Consider the following 27,417-nt stretch of genomic DNA (forward strand, 5'->3'; position numbering starts at 1 on the left):
ATTCTGGTGCAGCGAAATGCTTTTTAACCTGACTTTCTTTTTTTCTTTCCTTTTCACGTGAGTTCGATTTGGGAACTTTATGATAGCGTACCACCCGAATAAAGCTTCGACTTTCAAATTGAATGCGGTTGATATAACATGTCTAGACCATCTATTTTGTTTTATTTCATTTTTGCGATATATATATTTTGCGTGCAGCGGGCTCTTCTTTCTATCCTTGGGATCCGATGGTAAGAGGTTACCATTCTCGAAATCATGAATAAAGTCAAGACAACAACTATCGAGGAAATACTGATCAAAGCCCTAACTTCGCTGGTCAAGCCATGCCATCAGAATGGATGGCTCCAGCTTGCCGAAAAAGATCTTGGGGATCTCATACATGGCCGAAGATACCAAGGCCGAGTACGCAAGCGTTCCAGGACACACGTTACTAATTGAATAGAAAAATGGGAACCAGCTTGGAAATGGTGAACATAAAATAGAGTATATATTGGTTTGGCTGGCCAGGATTGGTTAATAATGTAAGTTATATTTTAGAAAAAAGAATCATCTGTTGAGAGCTTATCCTAGTTGTAAGTGAAAAAAATATAGAGTGATTCTTTTCTTGATGGAATTTCGGTCCTTTAACAGTCTTGAATTTGGAACACTCATTACTAAAATTAGCACCTGACTCTACGGTGCGGAATTGAAAGAAGACGTTTCAAACAACGTAGGTCCAGAAAATGCCGCGGCTCATACCCTTTTCTCTACATAGAAGCTGACATTCAGGTTTTATCTATACTGATAAATGTAGGTTTGATCATGAGCACTCAGAAATGTTAAGTTATTGAATTTTAAATATCACGGTGTTTGCATAGGTTTACAATGGGAACTGAATTAGTACCGTAAGTCCTACAGAGACACCCTGAAAGACAGGCTAAAGTGGTGCGGCACCAAACCATCGGAGCTAGAAAGCACAGAACCGAACCCGCTGACGTTCTCACACTAAGTGACCTTGAAAATGAACGCCGGAGTCAGATGGAGAGGACTGCCCTTTAACACTACGGACTTCCAATGTCCCATCTTCATCGATTATACAAGTCAAGACTGGGACTGCAGAGCTATCGCCATGCCCACAAATGATTGCATAGAATATGTCCTCTTCGGATTCGAAAAACTACCATTATTAATATTAATATTAATATTATTATTATTATTATTAATTTCCTGAGGAAGAAATCCATTATTGGAGGAAACATTATTTGTGCGTGGCGCATGTGGTTTGCTTCTTATCAACCAATGTATGCGTTCTGGTAGTTAGGTTGCACGTTTCTTTTTTTTTTTTTTGGAGGGTGGGAGGTGTACGTCTTAGTCCCCCCCCCCACACACCGTTAGAAAATCGCCCTCGTCATTGACGGCACTTCTTTCGCGCTATTGTTAGCAAATTGAGACTGATAAAAAGGACAGCCCCCACTGGTGGGTGAATTCATGATGGACTTGAAATCTATACCTGTTGACATCTTCATATGCATTTAGCAGGAGCCGGAGATAAAAATCGTCCAATATCTAGCTGCTAAAGTTAGGTATAGATCAACGCTGAACCCATGATGATAACTTTTCAACAAAGAGTGCGCTTGGAACCGAACATGGCAATAGAAACATATTTCCCTTATACTAGTATATACGGAACATACATCTGATGAAACTACCATTTTCTCTCGAACATTCAGAACCAGTTTGGTCCGATATGTGATAGGCTTCCCCTTTCTATCTTGTGGTATGCTGATTTGTTTACTATGTAGATTTTACACTGCAGAACAGTTAGGTACCGTACATACAGTCGTTTCCTGGATGGAGCCATCAGTTGAATTTTTTATCGTAGCAAACTTTAAATTTGAATATTGGCAGGAAAATTAGAGACAACAGGACTATGTTTAAGTAAAGAAAAGATTTTGAATATAATCTTCATGTAGCGGTGTTTTGTATCAGCAAAATGGGTTCGGTACTGTTGGCAACATCCACTGGGTTGTACGTGAATATGGTACTTACGCGCGTGTATCGCAGTTGCCATAGCAACAAAGTCATAGTATCAGCCACCGAAATGTAACCCCAGCAGGTGTGCCAGACAGCGGGCCGCACCGCGTGTACAGGAGAAACCTAGGATAGTGGTGTAAGGGTTTGTTGCTATCTCCCTTTCTGGTCCCCAACCGCCGGGTAAACCCCGTGGCCCCGAGATCAGCAACATGCGCACTCTGACGGGCGAGGATCTAAAGTAAGATTTTATGTTGTCTTACGTAGTTGAATTATGGTATAAAGCTACATAATATTTTACTGACTTTGCTACGTTCCAGTTCAATAACGCTTGCAGACGTGATATTTTCTTTTGAATAAAAGGTTATCATTCTAATACCCAAAATACATGGGAAATTTAGACATGAATCCATGTTTTAATTATACAGTAGAACGTCAGCCAGAACAATTGTAATACATGTATTTAGAATATTCTTGTCCTTCTGCTTTACCTTTCAATGAAGAAGATTAACAGCTATCACGATTTCGGATAGCTATAATGCCACTGTATCGATATAATTCCCTCGCATTTTCAAAGTCACTATGATCGAAACGCCCCTACCCCAACCCCATAAAATAACCATGGGCAACACGAAGGAAAATAAATGTAAATCACAGAGGTGCTCATTAAAAAGAATTTACCCGGCTTTCCTCACTGCTTATACTGGCTATTTAAAAAAAAACCTTGCATATCTTGGGTATAATTCAAAGAACCTTTAATTCCCATTATTGTGATGTATGATTGATGGGTGTAATATGGGTTATAGAGTATACAGCTTGGCCTTACTCCAGATGTGCACCTTTCAAAAAAGTGCTAGCTCTACTTGGTCATTTTCACTTTCTGAACTTCAGAGGTAAATTGTATAAAAAAAGAGCAGATAACTTTTTTAACATTTTATATATTTGATAATTCATTCATTGCACTTTCAGAAGCTGGTATTGTCTAGTCCGGCAAAATTCATTTCCCCTATTTTAATAGCTACTATGGATGGTGTACTTTAGACTAATTCAGGCAGATTTTTTTAACACAAGGGAGCAGACATTTTAGTCAGCAGTGTGCTTAAATCATGTACAGTTTCCAAAAGTAAAATATCCAAAGAAATATCATCCACATTACATTAATGTAGCATAGAGGTATGCCAATATTCTCTCCATTGTGCATGTTTTAAATACGAACAACTTCACCTTATATGCGTCACTCTCTCAAAAGTACATAATAACTGGTGAACGCCCCCTTAACGAACTCTTTTCTTTCGTATCGAGACCACTCTTTATTCCAAATGCTCATCTTATCCCGTTTTTTTTTGCAACGGTTCGTCTGTCTGTTTGCAGTTCATGCCGGTCTGCCTTAGATACGAGACCAAAAAGTCTAAAATCCGGACACAAACTCGGATTCCGACAACGGGCGAATTTTGGGTGGAAAAAAAAACTGGTCCAAAAAATGAGGTTTTTCCCTCTGTATTTTGTAGTAAAACTAGAACTTCCAGATTATTTGGTATCATTGTAGAGCTACATCTGCCTGCCTTTCCATAATACCACCCACTTTTGTGTATCGTACATGACATTGACGCTACAGAGCGCGGCAGTAGGCTACTACTTGTCACCAGGGGTCAACGTGTTAAAGAAATTTTGGGCGTTCTCGTTGTAATATTAGTCAGCCAAGCCTATTTAATATTTGAGTGGCAGTCAGTTTTAGTTCATTGGCCACTGATAAGTTGTTATATGAACTTACCGTCTGTACTCGCGTACAAGTCGGGTTCAACTATAAAAAGCGAAGACCCTGATCTACCGTAACATAACGTGCAGGCATATCAGTGTATATGTTGTTTGTTTTATTGATTTATCCTAATAAACTGCATAGACAAAGATCTGCCGGCGCATAATGGATCTTTATAGCTTGCAGTTGGATCAGACCTATCGCGAGTATACTGGTACTTGAGCTACACTATGAAATAAAATAAGAGCTTTGCGATGATTTTATACAATTTGAAAATGCACTTATCTCGATAGTTTTTTGTGGCTACGTTTAGGATGTGCTTAAAAGAGTCGATTGACTCGGCTGTTACAACCTCTCTAGGTAATTTGTTACAGAAATCAATAATAAGTGAAAGAACTTTTCTTTTCGTTCTTCTGTTCATTCTTTTTCTGTAGCTCCAGAAAATGTTCTCTCGTTCCTAAATTTCCTGTGTTTTGAAACAATTTCTCTGAACTTATCTTGTCATTTTTGTTTATTATTCAGGCAACATGCTTAAGATTATGTCTCCTCTTTCTATACTGGTCAATTTTGATAAAATTGGTATCCGTAAATGTTTCGGGTCGCTCTGAGTAAATTATTGATATTTAGTTTCTGTTAGATTTCAGCTGATATAATATTTAAATCTAGATTAAATAACTAAAATCCTACATTAATTAGCTCAATATCACCTAAAAAGAAATGTGTAAAGCACTTGATAAACTGAAATACATATATGACGATTAATCATAGCCCAGCGTATGTGTTCATATATCGACTCAGTTGTTGTTCTTGTTGACGTCATCGATCCGCACATGATAGGCTATACGTGGCGGCCAGTATATTTGTTGGCCGAAGAATAGGGCAGAACAACCCATCCACGGGAAGCTACAGGGAAGCTTTCTCACATGTCCACGTTGGCCGAACTCGAGAGTCGAACACAGTGGATAGAGATGAGATGTCCGTGATCTTTAAAGGCGAGAGCCTTAGACCACTTGGCCACCCGAATCCCCCTCCACCACCAACTTCATTTGATTTGGGCTTCATATTTTTAATGTTATTTATAATCACTTGTAAGTCGAGTACAAGTGCAAATTGCACAGACCCAGGTCTGACACCGCATAATGCGACGACAGATCTGAATCTATGCAAGTACATGAGAAATCAGTATAACAAATAATATAGATTATAATCTGTCGCCGCATTATGCGCCGACAGATCATGGTCTATGTTGTTTCAGTTGGATTCGATGCATAAGCGAGTATAGACGGTACTTTATACCCGACTGCTTCCATTTTCTTTATAGTTTGTTTTGTGATTGAACTTTATATACATTTTGCTTATGTAGATTCGTTGTGCATTCTAACACAATCATGTGACTGAACAACAGATCCCAAACAGTTGGTCTGTTTTATGGCAAATTGTAAACTATATACTCAGCTACATACATGTATGAACACATTTCAGTGACATGCATTAAAATAAATTCCGTATTTGCAAAGGAATCATTCTAGAGAAAAAATAAAGATGAGAAGTAGTTTTGAATTTTTTTGCCCTTGATAATTAATTGATATTAATCTCACAATTAATAATTGGGAAGTTGGATTCATTTGAAGGAAACTACCTAACTCTTTGGACTTGTACGGTATACCCAGCCGTATACATGCATCGACGAGAAAGTACAAATATTTATTCGATGAATAACGTCTAATTTGTGGAAATGAGCGGAGACACTTGGAGTTTTCATTCAAATGTTAGTTAAATCCTTGACATAAACGTAATACTATATTTACGGAAAAATCAGTTGGTATCTTCGCTTTTTTGTGACTATGTATCATAAAAGCCATATGCTCTTGAAGAAGTATGGGGACCCGTTGATCCGATCTGACTTTTAACCCCACCCTCCAAACAAACAATTACAGAGTTTCACAATCATTTCCTCGTAATTAGGTCTAACTCATAAAGCCGCCAGAAAGCACACTATTGATGAAAAAGTCTTCACATTAAAATGATGTCCTGATTAAAGTAAAAACAACTTAAAATTGCACTGCAGAATCTCGAATTATAAACCTTTCTCTATTGTGTGAGTCTGTCTATCTCTCTCTCTCTCTCTCATAATTCGGACCCACTTTTGTACATTGTCTTTAACTCTAGATGGGGTCATTAGTCATCATCATCATCATCAATATCATATTATTGCTGAATATAATTATAACCCGTCTGTATTATTGTGGTGAAGTTAATTGAAAAGATAAATGGAAAGTGGTAACTTATTCCAAGAAAACCGGACACTCTTCAAAAAGAGGCGGCTGTTTCCAGAATGGATATTCTGTAATAATCGCTCCGGTGGCCTAGTGGTTAGAGCGTCCGCCTCGGATGCGGGAGGTCGTGGGTTCGATCCCCGGCCGAGTCATAACAAAGACTTACAAAAATGGTACTAACAGCTGCTTGGCGCTCAGCATTAAGAGGTTAGTGTTAGGACTGGTCGGCCCGGTGTCAGGATAATGTGACTGGGTGGGACATCATGCTACATGTCTGCGGCATGATGCCCCAGTGCTAGACATCACTATAAACTGCCACATTGCAGACATCTTAGCGATATGACTGGAAAATTGTTAAAGCTACGTTAAAAATCCAAATCACATCACATCACATTCTGTAATAAAGACACGAGGGCTGAACCCATCATTTATTCTGGAAGCCATGAACTTTGGTCTAGTGTGTTTTTTTATTATCGGTTATTGTTTAGTTTACACTGAAAACAAGGAATGCATTCGCCATGATCTCCCAACTAATTACAATGTTTGCTGTTACTTGCTCCTATTTGTATTTGTTCTATATTTATCCCTTAAATTGCTCCTTCAGAGAGAAGACGGAACAAGTGTAATTGTTTTTAAATGTTTGCTACATGTTGAAAAGGCAAATTTGGATACATAATATACGGAATCTGACATGAGAACACATTTTAAATGAAAGTTATGATTCAAATGAACTGTATTTTTGAAAGCCTCTGCGAAAAAGAGACTCACATTACTCGACGAATTTCATGAACGTCATTTTATGTGGTAGAAAATTTGATCTGATAAGGGTGTACAAATTTAATGATAAATGTAGTCCTGTGTTACAACTGACTAACAAATTTCCGTTTTGTGAAACAAATAATTGGATTATACTTAAATGAAACTCAGTTAAAGTTAATATCTGATGTCATGTGAGATTTATAACACTACCAGCACACTTTATCTGGCGTGTGAATTTCAACTGGCTCATTTTTTCCGGCATTATTCATTCAAGAAATTGTATTATTACTTAGATGCCATTATTATCAGTGCTTGTAGACAGAAAGTGTATCTGAACAGTCTCGCGTATCAATGAGCCTTTACGAACTGTCAGAAGGTTGTATAGTGTAAGTTTCTGGCCATTTTGAATGTTAAAATCATGGTTTTAGGTGGGTGGTGAAGGTAATCTGGTATAACCAAATGCTTTCTCTCTCTCTCTCTCTCTCCAGAATTTGAATCAATTTTATGGAGAAAAATATTCCTAGTGCCTTTGTTAACTCATTCAATTCTGGTGCTTTGCAAGTTAATATTCTTTCTTTTCTTTGTTTGACTCTCGCAGATCCATTGTGCGAGTGGGTCACGAGAGTTGGCTTAACTTTCATACTCACTGAGATACAAAGTTAAACTTGGGACATATAGAAAACTTAATTGTCCCTCACGTTTCACACCTTATAGTAGATTCTTCAATTCGAAATGTGACAATATAGTTTCACAAGTCGTATTTACCTGAATAAAATTCGAACCCCAGCCTTCTAAATCTCTACATATTTGATTATATAACCGGAGTCTCTAATTGTAGTGAGTAACTAGGTCTTACACTGGAATGCTTTGTCATGCACCCATTTTCCAAAATTGGAATGACAAGATCAGTTTCTTGCAATTCAAGAAATGTAGACAATACTTGACTTAAGGTCTTGCTCAAACCACTGCTCCTCCACACTGCCCTTGTTGCAAACGTTGCTAAATTTATCAAACGTTTATTCGAGAACTTTGAATTATTTGAACCATAGCCATTATTGTCTATACCACGAATAAAAATTATTTACACTAGCCTGTATCTGCAAAGATAGGTGCTAATGCAAAGGATATTGCATAACATACATACATACATGCATGCATACATACATACATACATACATACATACATAGCGTCCGCCTCAGATACGGGAGGTTCGAACCCCGGCCGAGGCATACCAGAGAGTAACAAAAATGGTACTAGCAGCTGCCTCGCTTGGCGCTTAGCATTAAGAGGTTAATATTAGGACTGATGGGCCTAGTGTCAGAAGAATGTGATGGGGTGAGAAATGATGCTATACATACATACATACATATATATATATATATATATATATATATATATATATATATATATATATATATATATATATATATATATATATATATATATATATATATATATATATATAGATAGATAGATAGATAGATAGATAGATAGATAGATAGATATGCACCATAGTAATATGTAACCAGCTTAAGGACGTGTGATCTGTTCATTTTATCAGGTGGGTGGTGCTTTATTCTTGTACGCCGGCTAAAAATAGTAACAGGAATGCTCACATATTTTCCCTAATATATAATACCTATCACAAGTTTTCGTCAAAAATGAATAGTAATATTAGGTTTCCAGATGTTCAGATTTTTTAAATTAAATATCATAAATACTTTTATTTGTTCAGTTGTGGGTTTTCATGATTAAATTTGTCTACCCTATATAAGATCATTTGCCGTTACGTCATTCGTTCAAACAAAGTATGCTTTAATATAACTAAGGGCTTTTAAAAAGTATTTTTTATAACTTATTGATGGTAAATTTACTCAGATTATATCAAATTATTCCATTATGCATAGTAGTTCCTTTAAAAAAGCGATAGATCAGTTCCTTTCGAACACTGACCTTGAACTGGAGGTCAGATTTTATTCCAATTTTACTCAAATATAAAGGTTGGATGATTTGTCTCTTTCTCAGGATTTTTATCAATGGCTGAAGTGTTTATTAGAATGAACACATGCTTATTTCATTAGTTCTAAAGAACGATGCAAAACGTGTGTATCAGAAAATCAGGCCAGACGTGCATCTGAGGTATAAACTGTAAAGTCTCAAATACAAAGTATTTATTTCTGTATGATATCTACAGATCATGAATGAATTTATTATGTAATAAATTAGAAACAGCATTGCTGTTTTCAATCCTTAACTATCCTTGTCTATTAGTGGCAAGATGTTACCTTGACACGAACGTTCCTCTGGAGGAAATCGCGTATGCACCGATCATTTAGCTGAACCGCCTAGAATCTTAGAAGATGACATCTAGAAAATTGACCTATCTTTTCATTACTTGGAACACCAGTAGACTGGTACACATTCTTTGGTAACTACTTGCACCTATTAATATGCAGAATTTTTATTCCTCTTTTTGAAGGAACTGTTTATATATGATTACAGGTGACTTTTGAGGCAAAAAATGCCTACGCTATGTATATATGATTACAGGTGAGTTTGAGGCGAACAGTGCTTATCCTGTGTATATCTGATTATATGTGACTTTGAGGCGGAAAATGGTTGTACAGTATGATTATAGGTGAGTTTGAGGCGGATGTCACTTGTACTATTTATATATGATTAAAGGTAATTTTCAGGCAGAAAATGCCTATACTGTGTATATATGATTACAGCTGAGTTTTAAGTGGAAAATATCTGTACTATTTATATATGAGTATATCAGAGTTTGAGCCGGACAATGTATGTATATATATATATATATATATATATATATATATATATATATATATATATATATATATATATATATATATATATATATATATATATATGATCCCAGATGAGTTTGAGACGGAAAATGCTTGCGCTGTGTATTTATGATAATAGGTGAGTTTGAGGCGAAAAGTGCTTGTTTTGTTTTAATACGATTATAGCTGAGTTTTAGGCGGAAAATCCCTGTACTGTGTACTTATGATTCTAGGCGAGTTTGAGGCTGAAAATTTCTGTATTATGTATATATGATTATAGCCGAGTATAAATTTAGATGTTGATTTTAAAGCATGCAAAATATCTGTAACTTTCTTTCGTTGATAGTTCTCGACATAGGAAGTTAGCTTGAGGACACATTAAGTGTATATATATATATATATATATATATATATATATATATATATATATATATATATATATATATATATATATATATATATATATATATATATATGTGAGTGTGTGTGTATATATATATACGTGCGCGTGTATATATATATATATATATATATATATATATATATATATATATATATATATATTCACGCACACACACACACACACACACACATATATATATATTATGTATGTACGTGTGTGTATGTTTATTTCTCCAACAATAACGAAGTAACGAAGTGACACCCTTTGCAACAAGCACTGCAAGCACGTAACGCAAAAGCTGAGAGGAGGACTAAGTTTCTTTTTTTTATATCTTAAACGAAATCCACGACACGTAATTATAAACATGCATGTATCAAAACAATAAATGAGGTCGGATTATTCAAAGAACAATATGACTGAGATCGCACAAGTTTTGGCATAACAAAACACATACTTAATGAAAAAGACACCAAACAGAACCTGGGACCTAACCGTTGATGACAAACAAATTTTGGAGTTTAAAGTCCGTCAACACCAAAAATGTTTCTTGACACGAAATTATCCATTCGTTGTCAGTTATCCATCCGTTGTCAATTATCCTATCACTTGTTTCATGATTATCATGCAGATATTTAGCGTATGACTTTAGATGCCGTATATACTCGCTTATAAATCGGGTCAAACTGCAAACAACATAGACCCTGATGTGCCTTCTTCTAATGCGCCGCATATCATGGTCTATGTTTGTTTTACGCAACAACAGAGTCTGAATGGTAGTTTTCACTTTTTATTGACTATCGTTCGGTAATTGATATATTGTCAAAACTACGAGTCCGGATCATTTGACAGAATCAGTGTTCGGAACGAGAACATTGCAACACTCTTGCTTGTTCAGAAATTAATAAGTGTTTTTTTTTTTAAAAGTGGACTTTTAAGAAGTTAACGTCATTAAAAACACAAAATATTGTACCTGACAAAATGTATAAATTTGCGGACAATATTTTAAGAATATTTTTCAGTCCCTGTATAATGCTGATGACAAGCTTTGTACACATAATCGAGAGTTTCTCAAAACCGATTTTATTATGAGAAAGAAAATATGCAGAAATCCTTTTAAGTCTGTTTAAAACAAAATCGTCAGATGTCGTGACCCCGACGAGCTATACTAGTACAGCAATCCTTGCTGGTCATCTATAGATTAATTAATTTAGATTGCCATTTTTCCTTCTTTGCTAAAGGATGACCAATGGGGTGGTGAGTAGACTGCCACAGAAAAGGGTCCTGCATTCTGCAACAGCTCCCCCTCCCCATGTTTATAAACAAAATATATTATACTCAGACTTGAATAATTGTATCCATTTATTTGTATAAATAGAAAGACCCTGGGTTGGTGGATAGTGTTGACAACCTTTGCAAGCCTCTTCGCACTGACATATATTCGTACGTTGGATCTATCTCCCCATGGAACCGTCATCACAAAGACCCTGGCCACGTACGACTACGTGATAGGTGAGCGATATGAAACCAAATAATATGTTATTTCTAGCTGCAATATTTCAAAGATGGATTATGTTTTCATTTACTTCCATTATACCCCTCCCTGTCAGCTCGGTTACGTGGGGATAGGCCCCAAGAGCCTTCGTTTATTTTATAAAAGACGACTAATGGAAGCACCCATTTTGTCCTGGGATTCATTTTGTCATGATGTTCACAAGAAAAGATGCCCGGGCCCTTTTAAAAGTATGACTTTGTATTTGAAGTATTTTACCGTTTTTGCCTTTATCATTGGTTTGTATGTTCTTCTGGGATACCTAAATTTACGCGGTACTGTATAGTCATTAGTGTCCTGATGTTCTGTCAAGCCCTGTAATACATAAATACATTATTTTACGATTAGAATGGCATTATAAAAACAACAAAAACAAAAACAAACGATTTCGACTTTCTGAAGGCCGTTCTATTAGACTGGAGTGTGTAAATAGTGTTCATCTTTACTTTGGCTTTTCGCTTTATGCCTGTACAACATTATTGATGAATCACTGAAGAAGGCAAAGGTGGCTCAAAACGAGTTTTGAGACCTACGCCAAAATTCGTTTGTTTCCTGATGTGAACTTACACTTGTATTTGTCACACCATGCGACCTTCAGTTTTAATTCTATCTATCACGTGAAAATGTATAATCATCTTATGCCGTCTTTTTATCTTCCATTGTTTTTTTATTGTGATGTGGAAAGGCGACCATAGCCTTTCAATTGTTGTTTTTCCCAGTTTGAGAATTAACTTGTTTGAACATCTTCAACATGACCGCGTTTACCTTGATCAGTTTCGAATTTAAAGTGTCATTGGGTCACGTTTTGAAGTATTGAATTTAAAGTGTCATTGGGCCACGTCTTGAACGTTTCCGTAGGTTTCCACCATTTAGCTCCTTCTTTCTTTCATTGGGTCATGTCTTGAAAGTTTCCGTAGGTTTCCACCATTTTGCTCCTTCTTTGTTTCACTGGGTCACGTCTTGAAAGTTTCCGTAGGTTTCCACCATTTAGTTGCTTCTTTCTTTCATTAGGTCACGTCTTGAAAGTTTCCGTAGTTTTCCACCATTTAGTTCCTTATTTCGTTCTGTCATTTTTATGATGATAGTTTATCAGCTTAATTTTTGTTTGCGTTCGTGTAACATTAAAGGATAGGAGAACCTATCGAGGAGCCCAGAACATCAGCAATTGCTTTTTGATAATGTATCAGAGATATTTATTTTGCTAAATAATTGTCCACTTTCCTTTAGTGGGCGGTGGAGTGGCTGGGTCCGTCTTGGCAGCCAGGTTATCTGAGAATCCTAGCCTTACCATCCTGGTACTTGAGGCAGGGGGCGAGGAGACGAGTAACATCTGGTACCATGTTCCTCTTACTGCCTTCGTGACGCACGACACCGACGCTGACTGGAAGTACCAAACTGTGCAACAGAAACACGCATGCCTTGCAGGAAAAGAACAGGTACGTATTTTCTTTGAATTAATTCTGTTCGTTTATTAGTTTGAAATGCACGCCTGTTTTGATTGATAGAAAGACAGAGGACATTTTCTCCCAGGGCATCTTCTGGAACCGTAACACATATCTATACCAAATTAGTTTTTGATATTACGGAAAAGCATCTCGACAAGACATATTCCCATAGAGAAAGGATGGGCAATTTAATCTCAACGATTAAAGTACCCCCATTACTACTTGAAGGCGAGACAAAGAAATGAGCTACTGTTAGGATTCCGTGATATATTACATTTCCTATGATCACACATCAACATTGTGCAGTAGTAATGCATTCAGTTTGGAATTTATTGAATACATAAATCTCTGGACGGATTCAAATATAGACGTCGAATCATGGAGCAAGCATTTGACCAACTTAGCGAATGGAGTGAAAGTATTTAAATTATTTTGAATAAGAATCTCATTTCTCACGTTTAGTTTGTCCCCGAAAAGGCTGAGGTGACTAGATGATAAGAAAATTCTACTTAAACTAAATGACAGGGTAAAGAGTGTAACAAATCAGATAAGGATGTATGCAAAATATTTATTTAAAAAAAGGCACGCAGACAATTTTCTCATTTTCATGTCTGTATGTTTAGTTTCTTAATGATAGGACTCAGAAAGCACAATTATTTTTTTTCTTAAGAAGAACAATAAGAAAATTAGTCTGGTCATACATATAAATGTTTACCCCAGTTAATTAACTAAACAGAAGACGGACTTTTTGGAAGAATAAATACAAATAGATGAACGATTTAGTTTTAACAAATACAAACAAAGCTAAGAAATCTCCCAGACCTGATGGATTTGCTTTGGATTATTTTAAATATTATTTTTTAAACATATTACATCAAATATAAGCCTTTCAAAACAAGGACTTTAGTCAGAAGGGATCTTATGCTTTGCATATTCGATAAACCAAGACAGCTAAAATAAGACAACCACCGGCTTTATATTACTTTTATATTATCTTTATATTACCTTTATATTGCCGATTTATTAATTAGCATCAGGATATACAGCCAAAAGGGCAAAAATGTTTTGGAACACTAATGATAGAAAAGCAAATCGGATTTATGACAGGGAAATTCATATACGTTTCGGAAAAATATATTCCTGGCCAATTTGCATCTGTTGATTTTGAACAAACATTCGAGATATATATATATATATATATATATATATATATATATATATATATATATATATATATATATATATATATATATCACAGTGGAATTTTCTTAAAAAGTGTCAAGGTAGTTTAATTTTGGAAATTTTAAACAAATATAAATTATGTTATTTAACAGAAATATATATTTGGCAGTTATGCAGAATAAATTTTTTTCCAATTTCTTTACGGAAAAGAGAGATAGAAGACAAGAAGACAATATCTGATCAGTTTAATTAATAATCTGCGTAGAGATGCTTATTTGATAAAGGTAATATAGGTATAAAATGTTATGGTAGTAAATAATAAATGGCATACAATTCTAGTTTTTGCAGATGATCTCACACATATACTTGATAATTCTCTAAAATAATTTTCATCTATATTTTTTTTATAATTTTCTTTTTAGCATGATAAAATCAGTGCTTTACGATGTTTCATTACAGAGATGTAGTCTTGTGAGAGGGAAAATTCTGGGTGGCTCTGGCATGACAAACAACATGGTTTATTCTCGCGGATCACGTGATGATTATGAGACTTGGGCGAACCTCAGTTCTTCCGCATGGAATTTCGAAAACATACTACCGTACTTTTTAAAGTCAGAAGATATGCGGATAGAACAATTTAAACAATCGGGTAAGGCTTTTTATCTCAATACTATGCACACAATATAATCATTTGAAGATTGAGATACAAGTTTTCCTCTCGCAAAGGTTTATTTTAATTCCTCAAAATGTTTTTTTTTTTTTTACATTATGTCAGAGTTGCTCTGAATTTAAATTGCTAAAATTCTTTTAAATTTCATGCATATAAATCTTTCAGATTTACGGAGAGAAGAATATTCCTCTTATCTTACGTTCCCATATATACGTAAAGATTGGGTCAAATATTATCGGCCACCGTATTTAAGGTTTAAAATCGTGCAAAGAAAAATGCAACAAAGCGATGGCGTTTTACAACACAAGAGAGGTACAAAGTTTGATTGCTACTTATGTAAGGGGCTTTTAACGGCATCCATTGCATAAGGGTCTAACAATATGGTTTATGAGAAATAATTTTAAAAAAAAATTAATTCTGAAGTACCAATTTCATAATAGAGGTAAAGTTTGTAGAACTATATGCGCACTAGGTTTAATTGTTGCTTTTTGTAACACTCTGTCTATGAGTGAATGAAAAACACATCTCAAAGATGTGTAATATGTTCACTTTGCTTTCAGAAATACAATCGGAGACAGAATATTCTACAAGCAATGCACATTCCATTCCCAAGTTATAATTTCAGTGTACATCAGTTATTTTCCCGTAATGCTAAGTATGCTTCTTCTTTATTGTCAAATTTGAAGTAGTTTTGTTTTTAAGTGAAAAATATTGAGGTAAATTTGCTTGCAAAGTCTGGTATCTTTAGAGCTGATCTACATTTAACATGTGGCCAGTCAGCTGTATCCTCTGTGGAGGGAATTAGAATGATACTGTGACTGCAACCATGTTCTGTTTCATGACCTAAGTGCTCAGAACGCCAATCTTCATTTTTCAGAATATCATTCAAAAGGCGGACTACTTTCTGTGTCGGATACATCAGTGGTAGACCCGAAACTGAGTGAAGCGTTCCTGGAGGCGGGAAAGGAGTTGGGATATGATACGACTGACTGCAATGGCAAGGCGGACATAGGTTAGAAGAACGGATGACAACAAAGCCGATTGTTTTAATGACTATTGCGGTAACAAATTGATTCATCAATACAGCCAAAGGGTTCAGAGTGTAACCATGTTCAATCTGAACTGATAAAAAATTTAGTATTTGGTTAATTTAAGAACAATAACATTCAGTAAAGTTCAATAAGCTATAATGCTCGTAACATATGTTTTTTGAAAGAACATGAAGAATACAGTCGGTCTTTAAAACTCCTAAGATAATTCAGAGAGAGAGAGAGAGAGAGCTGAAGTACAGAATCAACATGTTTGGCTTCTACTGTTTTGTGAAGTCAATACAACTCAAAATGTAGTCAACTTCACTGTGGACTGGTCATTTTTCTTCTTTCTTTCTGTACTTCTTTAGGGTTTTGCTTGATGCAGTCTACGGTGGATGACGGCCAGAGGGGAAGCACCGTGAATTATTTTCTCAGACCCGCTATGTCTAGGCCAAATCTCCATGTCATCATACATTCCGTGGTTATCAAGGTACAAGATTATTAATCAAAAGTCCGGCATCATTCTTCTTATAATGACTTAGGGTGTATTGTATTGTGGCTCTCTGACCAAAGGTCAAACCAGTAGTAATCATCAGCTTCACTTTCATCTGAATAGAAATGCCATTCTTTCATTGTCTAAGTATACAAAATGTCTCAACAATCACCAGAATTGAACTATTGACCTAGACAGAGTCTCCAAGAAGCTTTTGGTCATCGTCGTCTGGCTTTCGTTCATGGTGGTTTTTAATGTTTATGCGTTCGCTTCGTATTGGTAAAAAAGATAAGCCTTTGAGAAAAATAGTTTTTTTGGAGACTGAAACGTCTTCATTACCGATAATTCTAATCGAGCACGGTATCATCCATAACTTTATAATAGGCCTATCTAGTCTTAGTGAACAAAACCATTCCTTGTTATATCGTCACTGGGTGGACATTTTCACAGACAAAGTCACAAATTGTTGTTTAACATCGCAGTGGGCACTAGACCAAGCGCTTCTGAAATGGCTAGCAGTGCTTAACTAAATACTGATTACTCGTGTCTTTAAATTCCAGCATTTATAGCTTGTGTTTTCGATGGCAGAAATAGTTGTTTTCAATTATCTATATTGAAGTGATAGAGGAACATCAGAAAAGTAAACTGCGGACTATGGCATAACGATTATAAAACAATAACAGCAAACCAAACAAAGAAACATACAAACAAATTTCACATTTGTGCACCAGTCATAAAACGAGAAGCTATTCAGGTTGGTGGTGTTCTCAACAAATCGTATCGTGCAGCTTCCTACATTCTAACCTACGCAGTCCTTCAGTTTTGTCACTATTATCTAAAATGTCAATATCATCAAATTTCTGCTACAGCTCTTATGTGAACCTGCCATTGTGTTTAATATGCGTTAAGACGTAGTCAAGACAAAATTATAAGCAATCATATGAGATAATTACAGACAAGCAAAAAGGAATAAAGACCGATGTTGAACAGAATATGTGGAACATTGAACATAATACAGATTAGTTACAAACGAACTGTACAGTGAATTTAATATTCGATATATATATATATATATATATATATATATATATATATATATATATATATATATATATATATATATATATATCGTGAAAATGAATCCATATTATATGCACCGTATTCGGGCAGCGATTCATTATACTGTGTTCATGATAAACATGAATATAATTTGGAGACGAATCATGAATTATGCAGAAAAAGAGCGTCAGATTTGACGACTGTACTCCCAATACGCTTGCCCAGTCATTCATTCATGCGCAGTAGAAGATGGGTTTTTTTTATGCACCAAGAGGTAGCTACAGACTTTAATTAAAGAATAGACTGGTTTTACTTTCCGCTATGTATACGTGTAGGACATGCTCTAAAAATGAGCTAGTTGTCTATGAAGTCTGGACCTGTGAAGATAATGCTAAGATGTACATTTTCTTTGTGATATCATTCAATTAGAAATATTTAAAACTACAACTTCAGTAAAGGTAATAACTGTGTTTTTTTCCCTTGTCTAAGTCTGCATATCGGTAAATGTAAATATTACAGATTTGCCATATATTCGTTTTGGAGCTGAATCCTATTTATATCCATTTCGCGTAGTTTTTGGGTACATCCGTTTCATTTATCACTCTTCTTGCTAGATTTTAATACAGAATAAGCGAGCTGTCGGCGTAGAATACTTGCGGAACGGACGGAAGCAAACAGTGGGGGCCACAAAAGAGGTCATTCTGTCCGCTGGTCCAATAGAGTCACCACACATCCTGCTTCTGTCAGGGATCGGACCCAGGCTACAGTTGCAGCATTTCAAAGTAAGCGCCTCTCTCCAGGGACTGAATTTCTTCGCTAAAATGACACAATGACATTAAAGAAATCGCGCCATCATTTGAGAGCAATGGAAATTAAAGTTAGTGAAGATTATTTCTAAGTATTATAATATCTGGAACCGGTGCTATTACTATAGGAAACATAATAAAAGGAATCATAGCTATGAATATAGGTAAACATAAAATGAAACTATAACAGGAAAGGTAGCGACTTTCACAAGGAAAATAAGATAACAGCAGCAAAGTAGACTGAAGAAATAAACCACATCCACTATACTTGAACGAAGATTACAACTCTTTCTAAAACGAATTATAGTTTATCTCGATTTAAATTAAACAATCGACATAAATAATGGAACTGAAATCATCCAGAGTAGTTCAGAGATGGTGTTGATGTGCAACGCATCTTTTTGCTGCAATGTTTCTCACAAATATTCTCAGAAACAAAGCTTTGAACAATAAGCCAGTCTAGGCCTCATGTAGTTCACTCACGCCTTGTAGTGACATACAAGAGTAATGCGAATTCCATTATTAAACACATTTTAGAGAAATTTAATTCGTTTCACATTCTCGAAATGTCTTTGCTGCAGATCCCTATCCACGCAGACCTGCCAGTAGGAGAGAATCTTCAAGATCACATGATATTCAGCCTAAGAATAGCCACCAATCAGAGTAGTTCTATTATGGCAGACAAAGCGTTCAGTCTACTGTCCCAAATGAAGTATTTCCTTTTCAGTATTGGTAAGCTGTCATTCCTTGTAAGACTTAACCTTGAACGTAACCGTAACTGTTCTGCGTATGAAAGAATGATTATCTCGATTGAAAATGGACTGTTCTCCCACTTTGTTTACATCTGAAGTGTAATATATGAGTTTCTTTGAGGCTAAAGAACAGGAATAGATGCCTGTTCTGATTAAAGAAAGATCTATGAAAGTAAACTCCTGACTATAAATCGGCTGATTGAATGATTGGCGGTGACTGAAAGAATACCTTGCAATCGAGAGAGAGAGAGAGAGAGAGAGAGAGAGAGAGAGAGAGATTTAGATTTTTAACGTAGTTTTAACAATTTTCCAGTCATATCGCTACGATGTCTGCAGTGTAACCGTTTATAGTGATGTCTAGCACTGGGGTATCATGCCGCAAACATGTAACATCATGTCCCACTGTCACATTATCTTGACACCAGGCCGACAAGTCCTAGCACTAACCTCTTAATGCTGAGCGCCAAGCTAGGCAACTGCTAGTACCATTATTAAAAGTCTTTGGTATTCCACGGCCGGGGTTAGAACCTGTGACCTCTCACATCCGAGGCGGATGTTCTCACCACTTAAGCCACCGGAGTGGTCCATTGTAATGGAAACAAACACACTCCTTGTAATTACACCCGTGCTCTTCTATTCATCGTCTTGAAATACTTGTATAACATAACTTTTGCAGGGCTATAAAAAGACCCAACTCAAATAAAATCTATACAGAAGATCATTTCTATGGAAGTGTAGAGCAAACTCAAACTTGAAGTAACAAATCTCAGATCTATTTTTGTGATCATCTTTATTGCAGAAGCCAGTCTTGAACGACTGAACACGGCACATTATGCGACTATAACCTTACCTGACCAAAACTAACTAAAGTGGACATTGCTCTATTACGATTCTTTCAGGTGTTCTAGGTTCCAATTCTGGATTGATTGCCTCCGCATTTATGAAAACAGATCCCCGATCCAGAATCAGGAAACCAGATGTAGAGCTGACCTTAAAAGCTGTGATGAATGAGCAAGAATTGAAGGATCATTTTAAGGAAAGTTCCGATGTAAGTAATCCTTGCATATTTCCAGGTATGAATAATTAATTTGCTGTATGTTAATTTAGCAGATCATCGTATGCAAGGTAATCACGAATATTACAATATGTTTCATATCTTTACAGTAGGTATAATTGATCAGACTAAATTGATTCAAGTTTTTTTTTAAAAAAAAACCCAGCAGGCTGTTATTTGTCATTAGAGAAGATTTATGAGACATACATGTGTGTGTGTGTGTGTGTGTGTGTGTGTGTGTGTGTGTGATAAATGATATTTCGATACAGGTCCATCAAATCTTTTCTATCAATAAGGTATATATAAGAATTAATCACCACCTATTAAAGATCATTGCAAAGGTAAATATATAGAACTCGTATCGTTTATATATATATATATATATATATATATATATATATATATATATATATATATATATATATATATATATATATATATATATATATATATATATATATATTAGATAGATAGATAGATAGATATCTGTGTCTTAAAATCTTCCATAAACATGAAGCAAAAAACGTATTTCAATCCACGATATTTACAATGTGGCATGGCCTGTGCTGAATCGTATTATCACTTTGCACTGTATTTTATATCATGGACAAAACATTTCTTCTACCCAGTCCTTTATTATCAAGGGACAGTAACTTCTTTAAAACTCAAGGATTCTCTGTCTTCTCAAGTGGCAATTCTTTAAAATTCAGGACTTACTATCATCTCAAGTGGTAATTACTTCTTTAAAATTCAGGACTTACTATCATCTCAAGTGGTAATTACTTCTTTAAAATTCAGGACTTACTATCATCTCAAGTGGTAATTACTTCTTTAAAATTCAGGACTTACTATCATCTCAAGTCTCAATTACTTCATTAAAATTCAGGACTTACTATCATCTTAAGTGGCAATTACTTCTTTAAAATTCAGGACTTACTATCATCTCAAGTGGTAATTACTTCTTTAAAATTCAGGACTTACTATCATCTCAAGTCTCAATTACTTCTTTAAAATTCAGGACTTACTATCATCTCAAGTCTCAATTACCTCTTTAAAACACCAGGAATTACATTCTTCTCAAGTGGTAATTACTTCTTTAAAATTCAGGACTTACTCTCATCTCAAGTCTCAATTACTTCCTTAAAACACCAGTATGTACTGGTGTATCACATGGGCATGTTAACGTCTTTTGAATGAGAAGAAGAAAATCTCAGAATATCATAAGCAGCTTCTACGATTTTATATTTCTAAAGTATTCTTAAGTCCGTATTATACTTAAGCATAATATATGAATTGTTAAACATTGTTTGCTCAAACTAGCAAGGATTACTTCAAAGTTCGTTTCCAAAGTAAGTGGGTTTACGCTTACTAATTTAAGTTAAGAGATGAAATGTTGGCCAGTCTGTGCTGGAACCTACATTGAACTATGGAATCATTAACATGCGATATATATATATATATATATATATATATATATATATATATATATATATATATATATATATATATATTTGTGTTCAGATGGGTCAGGCTTGGAACATCATGGAGGAAACAGACGGGTTTACTATATCTGTAAAACTGCTTAATCCAAAGAGCAGGGGAACCGTTCAGCTCCGGAGCAGCAATCCTTTAGATATGCCATTAATTGACCCAATTTATTTGAAAGAACAAGATGACATAAACACCTTTATCAGAGGTAAGAACTGTGCGTAATATTTCCAATGCTGAAATTTCAAATCTTCCTGAGCTTACAATTAGTGCAGTAATTATAGGTTACTGCATTTGTATGGGAAAATATGAACGAGATTTTGAATGGAATACTGCACGACCTTAGGAGTGCTGTATATCCTTCCGACAAAACGAGTTCATATTTTCCCGTACAAATGCAGTAACCTTTTTATTATATGCTCATTTATTTCATTCTACCATAGGATTAATTATATAAACAAAATACACTACTTTAAACAAAGTAAATGAATGTATGCCGCATGCCAAACTAAATACGCAAGCGCATATTCATCATTACACAAATGAACATTATTAGTGTGCACAAACTCCGCCCCGATAAATTTGAACTTCGTCGCGCGCTCGACATAACTTTCGAAAGAAAATTGCGTGTCTAGTTAAAATTGAAATTTGGAGTCATATTGTGAATGAATGTGCATTGCAACAACTTTTCCATTTGATCTGGAACGAATAGATTTTGGTATTTTTCTCGATTCTATGAAATTTCGTGATTATGGACTGAATTTGTATGTGACAATTCCACATGAAATACGTCAGATTGAAGAAGCTAGGGAGAAGCGTATTGACATCTGCAAATTTGTTTCTGTTTCTGTCACTGAATGTTTGAAATCATAATGTGGGAAAAATATGAAATTATGAAAAAGACGCTATTGAATTTAATGCTTATTTCATTTTGAGTGCAGTAAGGAGGATGTAATTGCACTTATATTCGAAATTACAGTACAATTTCGAAATATGTAATCCAGATTGAGAACCTATGACATGGCTCATGTAATTCAGATTTGCAGAATTAAGAAAATACATTTTGAGGAAATTCAGGATGTAGAACTGTAAGTATATTTTATTTTGCCATTATTATCACCAGCTAAAGAAGAGAGTATATGACTTGTCACTTGTATGTTATTTGCAAGGACCTTATCTTGCGTCTGTTATATACTGTAGCTAGCGTAAATCCGAAACATTGTATCAATGCGGAATGTGCCAAGCAACTGGTATGTGTCAGTCCACGAAACATCTGTTTTAGTTAATTCAGAAACAAATTTAAACAACCACAACGTAAAGAGCATCTTACGCGAGTGTACATGATTTGTGTACAAATCAAAAGTGCTGCCGTCTGCGTACATTGTTTGTTTACAATAGAAAGTAGTTCCTTTATTCACGTGAATGCTATATGTGTATGGTCGCGCGGGTTCAATATCGGGTAATATTGCACGATTCTGACAACGACGAAAAAAATGAGTATATAATAATAGTGATAATAATAATAATAATAATAAAATTAATAATAATCTTTCTTTAACGAGGATAACACATTTGGCTATGACTGACCCATCTGCCATGTGATCCTCAATTTTTGCAATCGGTTATATATAAAAAAAAATCATGCACATAGGTATCCTCGCAGTCATTCACATATGTTTAAAATGAATGAATATATATGACTATACTGGGAAACAGATACATATATAGATAATATACTATACATAGGTACATACAATTTAGCATAACCTAAGTCGTATATAAATACATCAAATAAAAGATGGACTACTATTTCTGGACACAATGATAAGGCTCTTTATCCAGAGGCTTTAATATGTCATTTCAGCTGGTCAAGAAAGAATGTCTTTAATTATATTTTAAAAGAGGCAAGAGAATTTGAATTACGTATCCTAAGGAGGAAGAAATTCTAGACAGTATGTGCTGATACAGTGAATGACCTTTTGAACAGGTTGTTTTTCAAACAAGGAATCTGGAGATCGTTGTTAGTTGTCGATCGAAGATTACGCTCGGTATTTGATGATTTTAGTTCAGTTAGGTTAGAGATATAATCTGGAAAAAGATCGATTAAAGATTTATATGTCGTGATTCCTCTGAAATAAAGAATACGTTGTTGTATGGTAGCCATGGTAAACGTGAAAACAAAACATTCGAGGTAGTCATAATAGGAAGTTTCATTGTTATTCGGGCTGCCCTTTTCTGAAGTTTATCAGTTCTGGAAAGATATATAATTGGATGTGTTTCCCCATATGATACAGCCGTATTCAATCAGTGGTAGTATACATTTCGAAAAATAAAGTTCTAGTAAATGGGGTGGTAGAAATCTCGACAGTAATTTTAACAGATTTATTTTTTTGACTACCATTGCACATAGATAATAGATTTGTGCATTCCCGATATGTGCATTCCCGCTGAGATGTTGATCAATGTAGATAACAAGAAGTTTTGATTTTTGACAATAAATACATCTAAGCCATTCTGAGTTAGCAATAAATCCTTGATTGTAGATAGGCGCTGCCTTGTTCCGATTGCCATACATTTCGTTTTAGAGACATTAATATGCATTTTGTTTTGCTGACACCAGACTGATATATTGTTGAGGTCGATTTGGAGTTTATTTTTTAATGAAGTCAAGATATTTACTAGATGAATGCAATGCAGAGTCGTCAGCGAAAAGATATGTGTTAAGAGTGCGCTTAATACAAGGCTAAGTCGTGATAAACAGTAGAAAAAGAAAGGGCCCTAGTATAGATCCTTGAGGAACACCGCTTAAGATATGACTTGATTCCGAGGTATATTTCAGATAAGGCCTTTTTATCTCATGCAATTTGGTAATATTTTTCGATATTTTATTTTATCATTCTTCAGGTATCAAAGTGGCGCTTTCTTTATTAAATACCAAACCTTTTCGAAAGATGAAAGCCCACTTGGCAGACAAACCGTACCCATCCTGTATCCAGCACCGGATGTACAGTGATGCCTACTGGACATGCCTGTTAAGGCACCATGCTATTTCGTCAAATCAGCCTACTTCCACGTGCAGGCTTGGACCGGTTAAGGGGTCAGACAGTGTCCTCGATCCCCAACTGAGGTAGTGTTTTAAAATGATTTTCCTTTAAATTCTCCTTACTTATTACAATAAAATTAGTACTACTGTTCGTTGTCTTGCGTACATCATAACCTTTATTCTCCCATCTCTCGCATGATACAGCCATAAGCGAGTATGTATAAAACAATATCAGTGTTCCAGAGACACGAACAATACGTTTAGTTGGAAATAGCTATCAACTTAGAATCATAAGCCTAAACTCCACGTATGATGTAATGGTGTTTCTTTGTAGTTTCATGCACAAAATTATATACTATATTTTCGATGTCATTGCAGGGTAAAGGGTATTGCAAATCTAAGGGTTGTAGATGAATCGGTCATGCCCACGACGGTTTCCGGTGACACGTATGCAGCCACCATCATGATTGGAGAGAAAGCAGCTGATATGATAAGAAAGAAAAATACAGTGGAAAAATTCCGAAAGCGAATTAAAAAGCTCAGACTTGTTTCTTGATGAACTGATCATAATGTTCGTTATGTGTGCATGCATGTCAGAATCCTAACATGATTGGGTGTAAGATGACTTCCCTGCTGGCCGAACACTGGATATCTTGTAGACCAGTTGTCAGTGACACATGTAAAGGCGTATTCTGATGGTTTGAGATAAGGGAATGCGATACTTGGAAAATACAGATAATATCCAGAAGGGTTTGACTCAACACACATGATTCACTACTACCATCGACTAGGATTGACCGTAGCGTCTTGTTTTCTCTCCCGCGCCAATGGAAACTCCTATCCATATTCAACAATGATAGTGCACTCATGAGCTATAGTCTGTTTCAGAATATGAGACAAATTAACTGAATTGAGAGTTGCCTGTTTTGAGGTTACGGGATATCATTTTAGTAAAGTTCGCAATACGCAGTATACAGTTTATTCCCATGTAGTGATTGTTGAACAGCAGCAGCAGACTCTAGCGTCTTCTTTATCGGGTCCGTTATCGATATTGAGATCGCTTTGGATTTAATGTGCGTGTCCGTCCGTACCCTAGATTAGCGTTATTTTTAGATTTTTTTAAAAAAAAGTCTTTTCTAACTTAACAAATAACAAATAATGGCCAGCTTCTTAAAAGGTTATAGTTGTCAGCAATTAATGACGCTGAGAACCGCGTTCTCTCTTAAACGAGCTACACTCGTACTAGCTGATTAGTTCAGCGCCGACCGGAGATGTCAAGTTTACGTTTAGACAGCGGCATCTTTTTCTACGCTTATTTTGAAACGGTAGTATTATTTTGAAAGCAAAGTCACTGTTTCCCGGAGCTAAGTAACTCAGGGGAAATAAAGTAATTTTGGAGTTTTAATATCGAGTTCCACTTCTCCTTGAATGATAAGTCATCAAGCCAAAACCTTTTACGGTTTTAGTGAACGCATAAAAGGGTTTTACTTTCGTGTGTAGATTATCTAAAATGTAAAAGATATTTGGTATTTAATAATTACCTGCTGAACGAAATATAAATAAAATTCAGTCTCGGGTGGAGTTCACAATGGCGCCGTTAAAATTAGTAAAAATTGTATTTTGTGTTTACTTGTTTGTGTGGTTATTTGTTTGTTTGTCTGATATTTAATGAGGCCATACATCGGGCAGTACATAAATCTTCCGTATAGACCTTAACTTACTTACCCCCAAAGCGAAAATACGTTAAAATATATAATACATTTCACGCAAAGTAATTGAAAATAGGCATACATATGAGATGGCTGTATTGATTCAAGCAATTTCCTTCCTCTACGTCAGTGCTGTCCAAACTTTTTAACGCCATGGGCCACTGAAAAATGTTTTCTTGAAGCCGAGGGCCGTATCACAAAACTGCTCGAGCTCTGGCGGTCCATTTAAAGTCAGCCCACGGGCCGCGGGTTGGACAGCACTGCTCTACGTGCATACAAATTGACTGAGTGGTCCTCTGACATGTAAGTGACCAGGGCGTGGTCTCAGTTACTCAGCCATGTTTCACCATCCTAAAGAAATAAATTCGAATATATTTCAAAAGACTTGTCCACCATTTGGTTCCATTCACTGAATCCAGATTAGTAGATGGCTGTGAGTCAAATGTATACGAAATTTTGGGAACGTCAGAAGCAGTATACGATGTTTATACAAAGACAATCTAATTGAAATCAGATCTTCTGACTTGATGTTCATTTGGTTTTGACGCGTTGAGGACTAAGTTAAAAAAATATGAGTTTAATCAGATTAATTACAACGATATAAACAGTATCACTGTGTATTGAAATCTCTCTCTCTCTCTCTCTCTCTCTCTCACACACACACACACATACATACATACATACATACATACATATTTTATGAATATATGTTGGAATTCAAAGAAATCGCATTAGCGAGTCAATGAACTTGATGGCTGAGATATTAAAGCATGGTTTGCAAATAAAAAAAACTTAAAATATACCAATGAATTTCCTTCCTCATTATTTCTATTCATGCAGCGGTTAGATCAGCAGATACGAAAAATACTTAATTATCTCATTCATCAGTAGCTCTTGTGTTATGTACTTTTGTACTATCATACACCAACAGATGCGTCAGACGGTAAATTAAATTTAAAATACTGTCTTCCTATAAGCAGTTTACTTAGAAAAGGAATAACTCTACCTGCTGATGGAATTTTAAGGGGTTTGTACTAAACATTCCAGGTAATTGTTTTCTTTTTGTCCGAGTTTCAAGGGTATGTTTACCATGCCACTTGTTTGATGCAGGTTTCTGCTTTCAT

At 35.4% G+C, this 27,417-nt stretch overlaps 1 protein-coding gene across 3 annotated transcripts; it reads left to right on the forward strand.

The window, feature by feature from the left end:
- Positions 1-2,082: 2,082 nt before the first annotated feature.
- Positions 2,083-27,095, forward strand: LOC149786802 (glucose dehydrogenase [FAD, quinone]-like). 3 transcript variants are annotated; one of them, XM_089977303.1, is made up of 12 exons: positions 2,083-2,251; positions 11,388-11,521; positions 12,789-12,997; positions 14,648-14,837; positions 15,736-15,870; positions 16,258-16,379; positions 18,056-18,223; positions 18,829-18,979; positions 19,899-20,047; positions 21,584-21,749; positions 24,446-24,668; positions 24,963-27,095. In XM_089977303.1, exons 1-12 carry the CDS (start codon positions 2,223-2,225, stop codon positions 25,138-25,140), a joined length of 1,854 nt encoding a protein of 617 aa, XP_089833429.1. In that variant the 5' UTR covers positions 2,083-2,222; the 3' UTR covers positions 25,141-27,095. The 3 variants fall into 3 exon arrangements, with proteins under 3 accessions (XP_089833429.1, XP_089833428.1, XP_089833430.1); XM_089977302.1 differs by having other exon boundaries at positions 2,084-2,251; positions 21,575-21,749; XM_089977304.1 differs by lacking the exon at positions 11,388-11,521 and having other exon boundaries at positions 2,105-2,251; positions 21,575-21,749.
- The last annotated feature ends 322 nt before the right edge of the window (positions 27,096-27,417 follow it).

The sequence above is a fragment of the Sinohyriopsis cumingii genome, chromosome 12 (assembly GCF_028554795.1).
Source record: "Sinohyriopsis cumingii isolate HCF-2022 chromosome 12, ASM2855479v2, whole genome shotgun sequence".
Classification (NCBI taxonomy): domain Eukaryota; kingdom Metazoa; phylum Mollusca; class Bivalvia; order Unionida; family Unionidae; genus Sinohyriopsis; species Sinohyriopsis cumingii.

What these genes read in the sequence shown, in the direction of transcription:
- LOC149786802 (XM_089977302.1), top strand. Translation starts at nt 2,223, where the DNA reads ATGCGCACTCTGACGGGCGAGGATCTAAA. An exon ending in CACGTACGACTACGTGATAG is followed by an intron (nt 11,522 to 12,788) that starts GTGAGCGATATG and finishes ACTTTCCTTTAG; the next exon opens with TGGGCGGTGGAGTGGCTGGG. An exon ending in GTCCTCGATCCCCAACTGAG is followed by an intron (nt 24,669 to 24,962) that starts GTAGTGTTTTAA and finishes ATGTCATTGCAG; the next exon opens with GGTAAAGGGTATTGCAAATC.